We start from the raw sequence: 16,503 nt of genomic DNA on the forward strand, positions 1-16,503 counted from the left end.
TAGAGGAGGAAAGAGACGCCTACTTCTGCAGCCCTTAACGCGCAGAACAGCGCAGAACGCGCGTTTGTTCTCCGCCGTGCGTTCACTCCCCGTGAAAGCGCGCGTCTCTCGCCCCCTTTCACTCGCACATACAGCGTTCGGCCCGCGGCGACGATTTCATCTCCATTGACGTCATACGGAACCTCACGGCGACGGCTACGGCGACGGCGACGGCGACGCCGACGGCAGAAATCTGCTTTTGAGTGTCCATATAATTGCTATCGCAATAAAACAGCGGCCGCAACTGTCAACTTAGCCGAGATGCGCTCGCCCATTGACGGCAACGCGACGCAGTAGGCCGCACCTTTTTTTTTTTTTTTATTCAGCGGCCGTGGTGAAGGTTACGCCTTATATGCAGAACATCTCACAAAACCTAAAGGAGGTCGTTAAGAGGCATTATATTGCTGGGGTGTTCTCAGCGCCGAAGTGTCGTCGAAGCTCTGTCCTCGGATTGGCGACAACACCAAGCGACGTTGCCAAAAGAGGCATGAATGTCCTTTCGTTAAGTGCTCTTCAAGAGCTGTTTATCCTATTCTGATGACGTGTTGGAAAGATTACATTGACCAGGCAGATATGAATGTGTAAACGACTGACTCATGCTCCAAAAGGCAGGAAGAAATACAAGTATGTACATTTCGTCGCCAGAGCGTGGATGCAAGGTCTCGTTTATCGAGCCCAGGATTTTAGGCAGGCTTGGAAGTAAGACAACTCGGGTGCCTTTGAAAGTTTTTTTTTTTTTTTTTTTTTTTTTTTTACCAAGCACTTCATTATCTGTATAAGCGAGACGTCAGCTACGACGTACAAGGCTTAGTTTTTTAGTGCTTCTTATGTGACACGCGTGGTCGTTCTTGCTGATATGACTTCGCGGTGTCATATGAAGAAGTGGCGTGACACATGTGCTCGAACGATCTGATAAATCGGCGGTGTCTCTATTAATGCACACTTCGCGGATCCCGTTCATCATGGTGCGTTCCTTGTGTCTGCGCTCTACATAGCTATTTCGTATTGCTCTTAAGTTTGACTTTGAAAGACACCGAAGAGGAACTTAAAGTGAATTAGTAAATTACAGTTCGACCATAGCAAATCTCACATTTTTAGCATTACGTGTGCAGGTATGCAGTCGTGCAACTAATGGCAGTGAAGTACAGTTCAAAGGAGAAACCGAAACCGTTATTTTTTTCTACTCACCTTCAAGCTGCTAGATTTCCTGGCAGGAAAGTCGACACCATGACATTCCGCTTGCTCGAATGGCTCTTGATCTAAGGGACACAGTCCACCACCGCCTTGGGAAATAGCTGCGTGGCAGGGTTGGCACAGAATATGCGAGCACGGCAGTACTAGCGTTCGCTTTGGAATCACGCGGCAGAGGCTGCAAACGCGTGAACTGGGCACCACGTCGACAAACTGCGTCGGTCGCCAGTTGACGCCTGCGACGACGTGGTCGCGAAAACGGTGCACCCGCCTTTGTTCGGGATCCGGCATGGTGATCCTGCGCTCGCACAAGAGCGGAGTGGCCTTTTCGCCGATATTGTTGCTGCTAGGTGGTCTCGTTGCCGATCGGCTGACGTTGGAACAAAGCCAGATACATTGGCCGTTGTGCCTTTATCACGAGCTGTAATCCTGCTATTTTATGGTATCTTCGACTGGTCGTTTCAGAGCGCTCTCACGAGCGGCGTTGTCTTCGGCTGGTTGAAAGAGGGTGCGTGCCTTGCGTTCGGCTGGTTCTTTACAATCGCTCTCCTCCCGCGTCGAGCGCTCTGAGGCGCTCCGAGCCCTGTCGCGCACTTTATGTCGTCGGAGCAGTCGCAGTGATTGACAGTGTTTCCGGTCTCGGCGTTTTTGGTTTCACTAGTCTTTGCAGCAGTTCAATTATTCACACAGAGGTTTGGTGTAGTACTTAACAAAAACTTACCGTCCACAATCATTGTCGCAAAAAGAATCTGCCGAGTTAATTGTTGGCGACGGTGGTCTGGATTCCGGCGTCAGACCAAACGCTCGCATCCGCGCGTCTGCCATTTTGCTTGGAAGCGTCGGCGGCGTTGGCTAGGCTTTGACACGGCTTCAACTCTAAACTGGATTTTTGCTGTAGTCACGCGACTTCAGCCGCCGCGTCCTGAGATAGGCTGGTTGGCGCCTCTGTTGCATTGTTGTAGTAAACTAGAAGTGCCTATGTACCTGATGCTTGAGCGGACGCAGGAATTATGTTTCGCATTGTCATTTCCTCCTCCGAGTGTGAGTCGCACGTTCGAATTGCGCGCTTGTCCCCTGCCTCAGAGTTCGAGGCACGCCGGATCTGCCAGACTCTGATTTGGAGGACGGAGGCGACCAGTCAAAGATAGCATTAGTCTCTCAAACTTTCCGACGTGCCACAGGCTGATTGATTTCTTATCGCCGCACTCTGGTGTTTCAAAAAAAAATTTATCACGGCGTCGGGTGACGTAGCAACAAGTACAGACATGTCTGTGCTCTTTATCTTTTATCATAGAGAAACATATTGGTAAAGAGCGGACACTCCCGTAGGGCACTGCCGCCGGCGCCGCGAGCAGCTGGTCAGGCCGCTAAACTTGTGTTCCGAAATTTTGGACGCGTGGTTTAGCTCATTCTTGGTTTCGGTTTAGTTAGCAATGCTTTCGACTCTGGTTTACCTTCGCCAGTTAAAATGTTCAACTACATCGTCTATAGTGGACCGGAAGAGCTTTAATATTTTATTTCTAAGGATGCCGTACATACAGACGTAATAAACTCGTCGATCGCAACCTTTTCAGTAGAGAAACAGCCAAGCTTCTCGAAGAACCTACGCTACCCGCGAAACGTCTTGAAAACTTCTCGAAACGGCTACAAACGGCTAAAGACGTCTTGGTCTATGCGAAGACGTTAAACAGGTGTTCTTGGAAACATTATGTAGCAGGAAGTACGGTTAATCAAATATACTATTGTGTTTCAGCTGTGTTAGCAGCCCATCTCTGACGTCACCGGAGTATACTTTGGTGAACGTCTTGAGAGCGTCTAACTCGAGAACTGTTTTAGATGTTTTGGCGGAAAATGTGCGCCATGCTTGGGAGCGCGCGTGAAAGTGAAAGATAATTAAAATGCGCTTGCCCGACGCGCAACGTTGCATTCCGTGCGACTTTAACAAGCCTTATGAAATACGTTAACGTCGCATCATATAGCCTGTAGCTGCTTTTCCACTTTGGGTGAACAAGCAGAAAAAGCCGGCGGGGTTTTCTTTCACCCCTTTCCAGTCTTATCACTCGATCGCCGTATTGACAACGTGTTTGCCACGGGCCAGCAAAGATCACCCGTGCCACGGCGCGTTGCACGATACGGGCGAGTGTAAACTAAAGCCCCTATATTTATGAAAGTAGCGCCATTCTTAGATCTTGCCGCCACCGCGCTCACCCCGGCGCTTCCTCCTCGCCCTCTCTTAGCCGCCTCCTGTCGCCCCAGCCTCCTCCGCTCCCCCATTGGCCAATCCGTGTCACGTGGAAGTTCGCGTCGCGCTTTTGTATATTTTTTTCTTTCCAGCGCGCTCCGACTGCCATTCTCGGGCCTGTGCGACGAAAGTGCTGTACGCACAAACGGATCAAACGTGTTAGGGACAAGAACTTCGTTGTGATGGCATGCTGCTGCGCCTTAAGTTGCCGCAACCGACAAGGCGAGGGCAAAAGGCTTTTTTTGTTTACCATCCGGCGTGCGCAAACGCTTGTTGCACCCTTGATATTTGCGCCGTCTCGCATCGTCGCGTTGCTACTTCCAAAACGGCATTATTAAGACCAGTTACTGACTGACGAAGCAAAATCACGCCTCAAGAACTTCTCCGCAGGGCGCGATCGAAGTTTTCCTCGGATTTCCTCTGGTAGCGCGTTAGCTGTCGTCTGCCACGGCAGGCCCGACGCAGGCGGCGCCACTGTCGATATCGCGCCTCGATCGCGCTGGTCGCGCCGAGCGCGATAGTAGAACGGAGGAGGAGGGAAGTGGATGGCGCTACTTTTATAAATATAGGGGCTTTAGTGTAAACAACAGTCAAAGTTTAGGAAAAAAGAAAAAGAAAACGGCCGGACGCACACGTGCGCGCCCGTTCAGCGTCCTTATCAGAGCCGTGCCTTCCTTTCCATTTGCGTGAACAAGCGGCGAAGAAGCCGGAATTGCGATAGCGGCTATCGTCACCGACATATCTGGCCGCGCGCCGCCGCGGCCCGTCGCGATGTCGCAAATTTCCTATGCAGCTATTTTACTCTCAGAGAACCACAAGGCCTGCTGGCTTCCATTGTTTTTTGTCTAGTGAAGTCGCATGGTTGCAAGCCAGAGCCTGAATGTATGCTTATTCGGTCGCTTTGTTTATGTGCGTGCACAATATCTGCATTGTTTCCATACTTTTGGCGTTTGAGTATTTGTATGCTGCTACAAATTTGTTTATCTTGCTGTAGGGCATATGTTCCGAAAACAGGTGAACAGATGCCAAAAGATGTTTGTTTCGCACAGTTTTATGCACGCCTAATTAATCTGAAGGTAAACCTGTAGGAGCATGCAAGGCTTGACTGTTCTGTTTAGTGGCTTCTGTTGATTTCTATGCACCTCTTTTGTGTACTATTATTTCTTATTTGGCACCATGTGGCTGCCTGGCTGCCATTTCTGTATTTGCTGTTGTATTGTAATTGTATTGCTGTTCAAAATGCTTGCTGTTTACTGACAACTGTGGTGTTGATATATAGTTTACATTCTTTTTGTTCCGTGGATCTTTTTGTCCTCAAGAGAGCACACTAATAATAGTTTGCACCCAATTATCTTACACATATCACTGATTGAAGCATAAAAGTGCACTAGTTTTTCCCCTGGAATGTACAGCTTTATTATATATCAAACAATAGCCATTGTGCATTTTTAAACAGGTATCTAATCAAGTTGCACACTCACTTCAGAGAAACAGATAGTGCATTCTTGTGCTTTCAATATGCGCCCTGTGTAACCAAGCGATTTCGTTGAGAGGAAGCATCACTTCGATATCGAATATGGATAGGATCTGCTCGTACACCAGCATGGTTATTTAAGACCGGGTGTGTCGACTCTCCAAACTGTAATACGTGCGACGAGACATGAGACATTGAACAATTTCTGCGGTCGTGCCCAAGGTACTGAGATGAAAGAGACATTCTTCTGGAGAATGTGCAAAAAAAAAAGACCTTCCGCAGGTATGCCTGCGACACTTCGTGTTCCTAGAAGGATCAGTTATAGCACGAAAAGAAGCTTCATGTCTTCTTATTGCATTCTTAAAGTGGCCCTGAAACATTTCTTGAAATGGTAAGAAAATGTTGCCGATTTGTCGTAGCAGCTGCTGTGAACATGTGAGCCAAATATTACTGCACTGCATGCAGCAGGGAATTTACAATCTCGTGTCAAACACGATGAAAAATCGCTTGCTCTCGCTTCCACAATGTCGTCAGCATTGAAAGCAGCTGGCCTACCAACGCTATTGGCTGATTTCAGTGATCACAGAGAGCATTCTCAGTAATACATAATTCCTAATTTTGAGTTAATGCAATAGCGAAAGGGCAAAAATCATTTCTTCTTTGCACTGGACATAGCTGCATCAGCTGCGTGTGGCCTTTAAGATGCAGCGTCGTGATGCACTGCGTAGTATACCGGGGCTTTGCTCTCTTGGTTTCTCCTCTGTGTAGCTTCCAGCACGCTAGCAGGCAGGAAAATAGTCTTGCATCAGCGTGATAACTTCACTTATCAGTTAGAGGATTGCAAAACCTTTTTTTGGGCATGAGATTCGTGAGACGACGTCCTTTAATAGTGAGGCCATTCTATGATTAGTTAAAAGCGTTTCAGGGTCCCTTTAGGAAGAGAATGGTTTTATTGGCATGTGGCCACAATACCGCAGTGACATTGTAAGAAACACTCGGAAGGAGCAGTTGCCGGCCTTGATTGCCAGGCTAAGTCCGCCTGTTGCTACAACCCACCAACACCACTACTTAAATAAATGTAACGTACTCTTGTAAGAGATTTGTATTGCAAACCATCTAACTGCTAATGACCTACTGCAAGTCGTGTGTGAATTAAACCATTTGCCAGTTTAATTTCACTCTACAGTAGCTTTTTCATATCATATCTGCAACATAATTCTGAACGTCATCGTACAGCATAAGATTTTGAGAGCAAGTATTGCTTAAATTTATAAGGTAAATGTGACCGAGGTAAAACAACGGCACATATTTTGCTATTTGAAATACCGAATGGCACATCTTTATTGTGAAGCAAGTGTGGCTTACTCACTTTTCTTTTTCACTGTTGTATTACAGAGCAAACTTCTGTGGGCAGCCAGTGGTATCCAAGAGGGAAGGGACCTGGATTGCTGTGGTTACTGCAGCTACGTCTTATTTTATGTGCTAATCTTTTCCACTGTATTTAAAAATTTTGTAAAATCAAATCATTCTGCATGTCCTTTAATTTATTAGTCAATAAAGCCGCTTTCTCACAAGGTCAGGTTGTAATTTTTTCTGCATGTTGTTATGCACATTTGCTTTAGATGTATATTGCAGATTTGATATATGTTAACAAATTTTATGCAAGATACTATAAATAATATAATGGAATGCTTCAATTTATTTTTCAGTTCTTGATAGTAACATATCTACTATGAAGCTAGCATACGGATGCATGGTATGCTTTAGAAGTGGCCATTAATTTTGCTTACCACGTCACTGTAGGATGACAATCTATAAATGCTGCTTTAAAGACAGCTATAAAAGCCTGCATATTGTTTCTGAAACCATTATACGTTATGGCTTCGGAAGCAATATGCAGGCATTGGAATTAATTAGGAATTTGGTTAGACGTCCCCAGAATTGTTATAATTTATAACGTAATTCTGTGAACGTCTAATAAAATTCTTAACTTGTTCTTGTCAAGATGTTTTATAAAAGCCTGCCTAATGTTTCCGAAGCCATTATTACAGAATTATGGGAACGTATAATACAATTCATGAAGTTGTTTTTGTCGAGATGTTTATTTGCCCACTTTTAGTGTAACGTTAGCAGAGCTTACTGAAGTACCTGTAGACGTCCACGGCTATAGAAAATGTCTTGACCAGGACAACTAGTAGACTTTTGAACTATCCGTTCAAGACATCTTTACACACCAAATATCTGCTTGTGTGTTTCGTGGGTAGGCTGAAATAGCTCATTCAGATTGCAAAAATAATCCGAACAAAGATTTTTTTATGGAAATTTCCTGCCGTTTCTGAGCCGCTTTTCTCAGTTGCACACAATCGCAAGCAGTGGTTCCATAGAAAAAGTTTATTTTTACCTATACACATCGGGAATTGTACAGAATTAATAGTGGCTAACACAGTTGATAAAGACATAGACCAAAGAATGTTTTAGCCATGACAAGCAACACGTGAAGTTAAACTGGCACTTGCGAACCGGTCCAGGCGCAGGCATCATGCACAGTGCAGTGGGGTAAACAGCCTTCACAAAACGATCCCCAATGCGCATCACACTGCTCGAGCCGATCCAAAGAAAACATTTGCGTGACGATACCGGTGAGGCACAGATAACAAATTCTGTGCTTTAACCGAAGGTGTTGCGAGGGACTTTTGGAAAATTACGTGTTGGAAGTAATGGACATGCTCTTTCGGAAAAGATGGGTGCTACTAAAACAAACAGGCCGCTGCACGGTAAACGGGCGCCACCCTGGAGACAGTTACAGACTGGCTCAGTTTCCCACCCTTACAAGTATTCGCTAATATATCCGGGCTGCTGCTCACCTATATGCAAAAACCACATATAAGCGGACCTGTCATATATTGAGCGACTGCTCCGGGGTCAAACCTAGGGCGGAACTCGACCTTAATAACACTTCGAACTGGGAGGTAGTGGTGTCCACCTCGGATCCCACGGTTCAACTGCGGGCCGTCAACCGGGCTTTGGAGGTAGCCGAAAGTAGAGCAGTGCACGGGCTCGCGGGCTTACCCGAAAGCCGGGCCGGGCCGGGTAGGGCAGTGTTTTCACGAGCTCGGGCCGGGCTCGGGAACGGCATGTGCTTTTTGGCCCGCGCCGGGCTCGGACTTTCTGATGGTGTGCATGTAACGTGCAGCGAGTTACCCTCGCGCGTCTCCACTCTGAAAAACCTGTTGCCCCGGCGCAGCTGGAAGTTAGCAGCGCTACTCCTCTGTACTTCCATTTTCTTCTTCCGTCGTATTTCGCGCTGTTTGAACAGAATGTAAAGTCCAGAAAGACCGAAGTCGCCTCAGACCAAAGGATGCCATTATATTCCTCACCTAAATCAATCTAATGCTTCCAGCGCGGTGTAAGCGCTGAAAAGGCGAATTGGTAAAACGATGACTGGTAAGATAAGACAATTCGTCACGCGGCTGAAATATGGCACTGCGTCCTTCCATGATTGCACGCATGCTCTCAACCGGCTGCCTAGAAGCAGCGCATTACGCTGCACCATAAAAGAACGAGAAGCTTTCTTTCTCCATTTACTTCATCCATGCGCTGCGCTCACGACAGGTCGTGGCTGCGCTTCCGCTATAGTGGACTAGAATACGGTTGAGTGGGACGAGTGGCTGGGGCGGCGCATGCTTGGCAGTGAGGCGCCCGACGTGGAAAAAATACTGTGGCGGCGTGGCGATAGAAGTGGATTGGGCCGCATCAAGGTCGCGCCGTTGGAAACTGCTGGCGATACCGCTCGGCAGGGTCATTCGTACTACTTCGCGCTCGGGTATTTGCGTTCAGACCGCTCAAATGGTGTTCACAATTGCATATGACATGTTATTTTTGCCTTAAGAATAAATTCCTTTCATTCTCTTTATTTTATTTTATTTAATGCTGCTCGGTGATCTTTTTCGGCGGTTTCGAGCCGGGCTCAAGCCGGGCTCGGGCCGGGCTCGGGCCTAAGGTAAAGGGGTGGCGGGCCGGGCCGGCCCGGGCGGGTAACGTAGATTATTTCCGGGCCCGGGCCGGGCCCGGGTCTCGCCATAAACCTTTTCGTCGGGCTCTGGCGAGCAGCCCAACGTAAAAACGGGCCCGGGCTGAAATAATCGGGCCGTGCAGTGCTCTAGCCGAAAGTCAAGGGCTTACGGCTACCTCACGCCGCCAGGCAGAAGAAGGAACCCAGTAATTCAAATAACTCTACATCTTACGAAAATAAAGTTTTCCCTCCTCTCCTCCTTTCTGCAGACAAAAGGAAACTCCTTGCCGCAAAAGCGAGGCGACGCGTTGAAGTGCGCGCTGGGGTGGGCGTAATCAGCGGCACAAAAGGCGCCCTAAGCGGCCCTACCAAAACTTATTAAGTGGTGCACCCGGTCACCAATAGTATTTAACCCCGATAAAACAGTCCTACGCGTGATGAAGAGAAAACAACCAATCACGTTCACTTACCTTGTTCGGGGAAGAGCAGTACATGAAATAAATTAATATAAATACCTGGGAGTAACCATTACTAACACGCATTCGTGGTCCACGCATAGAACAAACGTCTGCGCATCATCTTCACGAAACCTTGGTTTTCTCAGACACAAGTTGAAAAAAGCACCTCCCGAATAGAAAATGCTGGCATTTAAAATGTACATTTTACCACAGCTAGAATATGCATCAGTGGTCGGGGATGCTGTTTGCAAAGAAGATATTGAAAAAAATCAGATGGTTCAAAGGCACGGTGTACGTTTTATTTTTACAATGTTTCGATCAACAGACTCTCCTACCAAGTTAATGAAGGAAAATAACATCCCTGTGCTTGAAAATCGCCGCAAAATCAAGCGCGTGAAATGTTTGCATTTCGTTTATAAAATGAAGGTAAATATATCTGCGCAGACCTACATACAGCGGTTGTTACAACGCGCATCCAGGCATCGTCACGTGCATAACCTTCTCCCATACAGTGCTCCGACAATCTTATTCAGATATTCTTTTTTCCTCGAACAATTGTTTAGTGGAACAATTTGCGATCAGATGTCGTATGTGCTGATGACTTCGACAAAGCTTTGCTCGGTATGAACATTGACTGAGCCCGAGATTTTTTTACTCTTTATGCTATTTATTGTGCTGCTTTCAAGTTATCTTACTTTTACTTTTTTTAATTCTGCAGAGACAATTATTCAGCTTCTAATTATTGAATGTTTCTTTTGTAAATGTAAATGTAAATGTTTCTTTTTTTTCTCACTCAAATGTATTTTTCTGTCTCTTGTTTCTGCCAAGTAATGGGGCAAGCACCCAGTCAAGCTGCAGCTTAGCAGCTTTTTGTGCTTGTCCTAGCGTTCTTCTGTTCTTGTACAAAAGAAATGCTGAAATAAATTTGACTTTGACTTTGAATGTGGCTGTATCATCGAAGTGATTTGTGCGTACATATATATATATTGAAAAAGGTCGGTCCACCGACCGAAACTGTTGGGTAAATAAACCTAAGATAACCGCGAAGCTGTCCTTCTGATTCTTCTAAATACGCTTGGTCCATTGATAAATCCAGTTACTATATATATATATATATATATATATATATATATATATTACACACAATGTGTGTATGCGTGCGCGTGCGCGCGAGCTAGACATTGGCTTTTGCTATTTTACTGTCCATTCCTTGTCATCTTTTTTTTTTTTTTGTATTGATCGCCCATTGTATATTCTTGTATAATTTCATTATTGCTTTTGATGTGTGCATAATTGATTATTTGTTCCCCTCCCCACCTGCCAATAACACGTGCTGGTGACTTGACGCTGAGCCGTGCTCCCTCAAGGGCTGCAGAAGATAACGCCAACTTTCCCTCTCCCATAACGAGCCACTTTGTAGTTGGTGACGCACATGAACCCTCGCAGCGTCGGCGTGGAGTGCGCACGCGCCAAGCGTGAGGGAGCAAGAGGAAAGGGAACGTCTAGTTCTTACGCAGCGTGGGGGTGACGTTGCGCAGCCTGCGGGAAGTGCGCACGCGCCAAGTGTGAGGGAGCAAGGGGAGAGGAAACGTCTGGCGAGCCATTGGCTGCGCGGTTGGTGACGTCGTTCCTCTCTCGCAGCGGTGCGCGCGCGCGTCATTCTCTCTCCGACATCGCAATGGTACAAGCCACGTGTCGTGCGTTCTCCGGAGGAGCAGCTCGCGTTAGAAGAACGGCGCTGCGAACAACGTCGGGAATTCGCCCGGCGCCGCCGTGCCGCCAAACATGTCCGTGTCTTCATTGCACGGCATAAAGGGGCGCGTAAAATGACACATAATTGCGTAGCAAAGTTCAGAAACACTTAAATATACCCGCGTGATAAACCTTAAGATAAACGGCGTCGCCGCCCCTTTTCAGCTTCGCTGGTCAACCATCTCCAAAGGGTTTTAGGGTCAAATATTTTTTAGCGTGTGATCAAAGTGTTAGGACTGATTCACGAGCTCTGTACGATATAAGAAATTGTGCAAGAGGCGGTTGGTTTCAATGTTAACATACGCCGGTAGGAGCTCCTGTAGCGATAAACAATAAAATAACAGAGTGGATAATCCTGAAACACGTTATGAATACATTGAAAATGTTTATTTGGCAAGAACTGGATTATATTACACGAAAATCCGACAAGGTTCATTGGATTAAGAAAGCAAGGTGGTGAAAATCTTGGTCAAGGTGGCGTCGCAATCACGTGGAACAGAAAGAATAGCGAAACGTTGCGAAGCATCTGCAGCACTGATAAACATTAGGTGCTTCAGTCTGCGCCCTGCAGAGCCACATCGGGCAGTCGGATCTCAAACGTTATATTTCCATCTAAACGAAAACCATCCTTTTTCAGAAGATCCAAGTTTAGAGTGAACGCTTGGTGAATATGTTTCAGTATGTTATGATTGCGTGCACAGACGCAGATACCGGGGAAGGGACCGTCTAAGAATCTGTTATGGCGCGTATGTCGCAAGTTCACGCGCCAGTCACGTAGATCAGTCTGGGAACTCGCCAGCAGTCCGTGAAACGCGATGTCCACAACCAGGTAAAAGATTTCACCATCCGGGACCTTCCACACGACAAAAGTAAAATACATGTCTCTGGCATGCCACACTGTCACGTTAGCAAACTTTCTGTCCTTTTTATTGCATGTAAAAATTTCGTTGGCATTTTTGAGGGTCAGCTGATAGGACACACCTGCGAGCTTTTCACCGGTTGTAATCCAAACGTGACGGAGAAAATCGACGTCAGGCTCGCAAGACGTGATCAGTAGGTCTTGACCCTGCAACGTGGCATTTAGCCGCAAGTATTCCAGCGTGTCGAGTGACATGTGGGCAAAACTCGACAACTTTGGAACTATGAGCAATTTCTCCAAGGGCAACGAAAGCGTCGACGACGGGAAGGCTTCGGGCTCCTGATTTTGCCGAGACCCATGCTCGGTCGAGACGATCACGCCAGCGATTTGATCTATCTGCTTCTTTAAGTTCTGCTCAGATGATTTCAGCTCTCGAGTGATCTCAGCAAACCTGGCTTCCTGACTTCTGGCGTTTTCTGCGAGACCATTCGTCAGGCTTTGAAGTCCAGGCAGCAGTTCATCGTCATGCAGGTTCTTCAACAGCACCTTGAGGTCTTCCAACCCGGTGCTCAGGCTTTGAAGTGTCATTACTGCAGACTCCAAGAATGGCTGATCTCTGGCTGCGGATGAGTCGGCGGCACTGCATCTGGCCACGTAGTGTGTTGACAGGTCCTTGTGCAGGACTCCGTCACCACACCGCAAACATTCCACGGTGTGAAACGTGCAGTCAGTCTCGTAGTGACGTAGTAGATCTACCATGGTGCCCACAAACTTGCAGCCTTGCGCTTCATTCCAGCAATGAACCTTGGACCATTGAAAAAAAATTAAGAAGAAAATCAGCAGATTAATGCAAGTGAAGGTGGCAGAGAAAAACCTGCCGTGGGATAAACATGGCGTATTTCATAAAGCCTAGATGCAACACGGCAGGGAAAACTGTCCTGTCAGCAGTTTACAGAAAAGTGACAGCTAAGATGAGACCTCTGTGCCCACCAAAAATTTTCAAACTGAATTCAAGGTTCCCTGCAGCTTACCCAGTGTCGAGTTATAGCATTCTATGACTTTAGGGGCATCACAGGTATCTACAATGCGCCTACTCATGATACGTATGGTATAATGTTGAAAATGCTGCCCTCTATATTGACTGAGAAAGAAAAAAAAGACACGTTGACACGAACGCATACCAACAACTAGTGGTTTATTCGACACAACTTGTTTAATATAGAAGGTTAGTAAGCATGAGTCTTCACGCAGACTAAAAATTGCCGCGTATCTGCGTGCTTCGCTGCAAATGTCGTCGAAAGACGATAGTCTTCTGCCGGCCGTACTACATGAGTGCTGGTCTGATCCGCGGCCACCCGTGATGCTGTTCTCGTACCATTTCCGTCCTGGCATGATAAATGCAATGGAGGTTTGTTTGAACAGATTTCATTTTACCGCATTATTTCATCAAGCGGCCATTTATGTTTTGCCCTGCCTCAGACAGCGCTTCCTTTATGTTGAATCAGCCGCATCTGGCTGGCATTGATAAAATTGAGGAGGCGTTGCGTGAGACATGGACGCCATCTGGCAATACATTGGGAAACATGAGCTTTTGCAGAGGGTTTCTTTCCTCCATGGCAGAGGGCGCTCGCCGGCGCGCAGTCGGGGAACGTCGTTCGTCGGCGCGCATAGCATGGCATTTTCAGCGCAGCTTAAGAAACTAGGGTCTTCAGAGTTACGTATCTATGTATTTTCTATTAAAGGAACACACCTCCTAATACTTACCTAGTGATGTTGCGCCTCAGATATGCGTAACATTTACTTTGTGATCGATAACGTTCACAAGTATGAACAGCCGTACCAGTTTAAGTAGTGTGGGCGGTAAGCAAGTGGTCCAACTTTGGCCGGGTGGCTGAATCGGGTGACAGACAAACAGACAGACCAAATTTTCAGCGTTTAAGTTCCTCAAGAAAGACTATCGTCTTTAAAATAAAACAAAAAAGAGGGCCAAAGAAGTGCGCCAAAAGAAACTTGAATTTATAGAAGCTGTATCCTAACCGAACATTTCAGCGTTCGAGCAGTGTTAGTAGATAACCTTTCCCTTATCTAAAAAAGAAAAAAAAATCCTTTTCTAGAAAGGTAAGGATGGTTGGCGGCCGCTACTGCTACGATTTTTTTTTTCTGCAGAAGGCTTCACTTACCTCGCTCGCTAACTGATACATATGCTAACAAAGAATCGTTAATTTTGCTTTCAATATCTGCTGCTCACTCGTAGGGTTCGTCTGTAAGCAGCGCTGAATTGTCGACATTTACCCATACCAACCAGCTCAGATCAACCTGCTCCTAAGTGTAATGCTTAACTTTGGATGTTTCAGCGCACGCCTCCGTATACGGACCCTAATTTACAGCTCGTACTCATTCCGGACTTCCGTGACGTGGCTGCACACTTCAGGCCCATCTAGGCTTGGAGTAGCATTTTTAAATGCGTAATTCTTTATGACCGCAATGACCAATGCCCACTATGCGACCACTCCGGATGCAGCGAAACGAGCGCTCGCCTTCTTTGAGAGTGCCCTCATTTTAATCGGTAAAGAGCAGTGTTTTCAGCCGCGCCAGGCCAGCAGGACATGCGCCCCCTTACTCAAAGTAAAACTAAAATTCTGGAACACTGGCCTACAAGGACATCAGCGCGAGGCGCTAAATAGATGGCAATGCGATACTTAGGAGGTGGCGGACTGTGTCACACATTGCGACTTTGCACTGTCAGGCGTTGAATTGATTAGTGGGACGTTGACTCCCTACGACTATGTGGCCCCTTCACAGACTGCGTGACAGCGCCCACGGAGAGTGTTCTGCATTGCTTACTTTGTCACCCATTCCTACATTCCCCGGCACAGGGTATAGCCAACCGGAGATGTCCTTTCTTTTAACCAACCTGTCTTTCGTTTGCTTTTTTCTCTCTTGGGTGTTTCTGGTGCCCTGCCTAGAAATATGGTTTGAAGGCAGCTTCACAAACACATCAGGGCCGATGACGCCTGGAGTTAGACGTCACAGTAGGCTGTGGTACTTCACTGCAGGTTATTTTCATCTGGATCCAACCTGCCCACCAGTGCTACCCACATTCCTGGCAGCCTTCGTTCATTTCGTGTATCAAGAGTTTTGCCACGCACGATTGAAATGAAGCGGCAGTATGTAGCCGTGTTTATAATATCGCACGAACGTCGACATCGTAGTACGCCAGCGCCTCGTAATGGCGAGTATAACGACGAAATCAGTGACATCACGTGCAAGTGCTAAAACCACTGAAGGCGAACGTCGTGCAATCAGCTGTTTTCTTTAGACCATATACGTTTCCACAGTGTACTTGCAGACCATTCCATTTTTTTAAGACTAAAGAAGGAAACGAGGGAATGATGCACCGTGTGCAATACGCGAGTCATTTTTACGTGACGAATAATTATGACAGAAAAATACCTTATTCCTTACCTTGCTTCTCGTTTCGGGAAATTACTATTCTTGCATTCAATTGAGTCACAAGATTCACCAAAATGTCGCCGAGATTTAGGCAAAAGTTAGATTGCACTTTAAGCATAGCACTGCGAGTATAGAAGCACGGTAAGTATAGACTGCACAGAAAGCAATTCTTCCACGATACCTTGGAAGATACCTGGTAGGAAGCTGCTACAGAAGCCTATACATTCAAAACCTCGCGGTTCGTTGATTAAATACGGCTTCGCCGGCAGAAGAATAAATAAAGTGACACCATATACATTAAAAAAGAGGAAGTCACCTCATTTTCCTTGTCAAAGAGGCGAAATTTATTTTGGTGGCCTCCGATTAGAGCAATCTTTTGAAGTGTCTCGCAGTTTGACTCGATGGCCGTTCCGAGCTCTCAGCGCGAGAAGCGGCGCAGCAAAACAACATCCGCACGGGTGTCGCAATCGCGCTCATGCACAAAACATTTTTCTTCTTCTGAGGGACGAAGACAGCGTTGGGCCTTGAGTGCCAGTCACATTGCCCGACACCAAGCTCGTCGACCAGCGCAGCCGCACGAAGGCAACTAAGTAAGCAATTATGTCACGGTCGGAACTCGCTACTGTTCACCGAACAGGTTCGCCTACGATACAACACGCCTCGCAAGCAACGCCACCAGGATTCAGGCAGACGTTGACAAGCAAAACAGCATAACCGGTGAGCGGGGCGTAAAGTAGCCGGTTAACTTTACGAGCACACATTTTTTTTTTTTTTTTTACTTTACACGATCAGCATTGCAACTGATAGCATCGTGAACGCCTCTTATCATAGGGGGAACTGAAAAAAAAAAAGATATTGGTAATGAGGAAGTGAAAGAGTTCTCTTTCTTTCCAACACTCTAAAAACAGTTGCACCCTTTGGGGTGCATTTTTGACACAAAAATAACCGTCATCTGTCTTGCTTGCGTTTCCTATCTTGAAAACTGTGCACTTGCTACTTTCCTGTCGAGAACGCTGTGTCACG

The 16,503-nt window shown here is 46.6% G+C and overlaps 2 protein-coding genes across 4 annotated transcripts in view; both read right to left on the reverse strand.

Annotated features, from left to right (window-relative positions):
* The window catches only part of LOC119431215 (uncharacterized), a 635,270-nt gene that overhangs the window by 510,332 nt on the left and 108,435 nt on the right, over window positions 1-16,503 (reverse strand). Inside the window, exon 1 of one of the 3 annotated variants that reach the window (XM_037698684.2) lies at window positions 1,228-1,864. The exons of the other annotated variants lie outside the window; for them this stretch is intronic. Coding sequence (XP_037554612.1) covers window positions 1,228-1,521 — 294 coding nt within the window. The 5' untranslated portion in view covers window positions 1,522-1,864. Of the gene's footprint in view, window positions 1-1,227; window positions 1,865-16,503 lie in introns of those variants that run through there. 3 annotated transcript variants of the gene reach the window in all.
* LOC119431222 (TNF receptor-associated factor 3) overlaps window positions 11,560-16,503 on the reverse strand; it is a 276,207-nt gene continuing 271,263 nt past the window's right edge. Inside the window, exon 3 of the mRNA XM_049657820.1 lies at window positions 11,560-12,478. Coding sequence (XP_049513777.1) covers window positions 11,722-12,478 — 757 coding nt within the window. The 3' untranslated portion in view covers window positions 11,560-11,721. The remainder of the gene's footprint in view (window positions 12,479-16,503) is intronic.

This window comes from Dermacentor silvarum, chromosome 10, assembly GCF_013339745.2.
Source record: "Dermacentor silvarum isolate Dsil-2018 chromosome 10, BIME_Dsil_1.4, whole genome shotgun sequence".
Taxonomy (NCBI): domain Eukaryota; kingdom Metazoa; phylum Arthropoda; class Arachnida; order Ixodida; family Ixodidae; genus Dermacentor; species Dermacentor silvarum.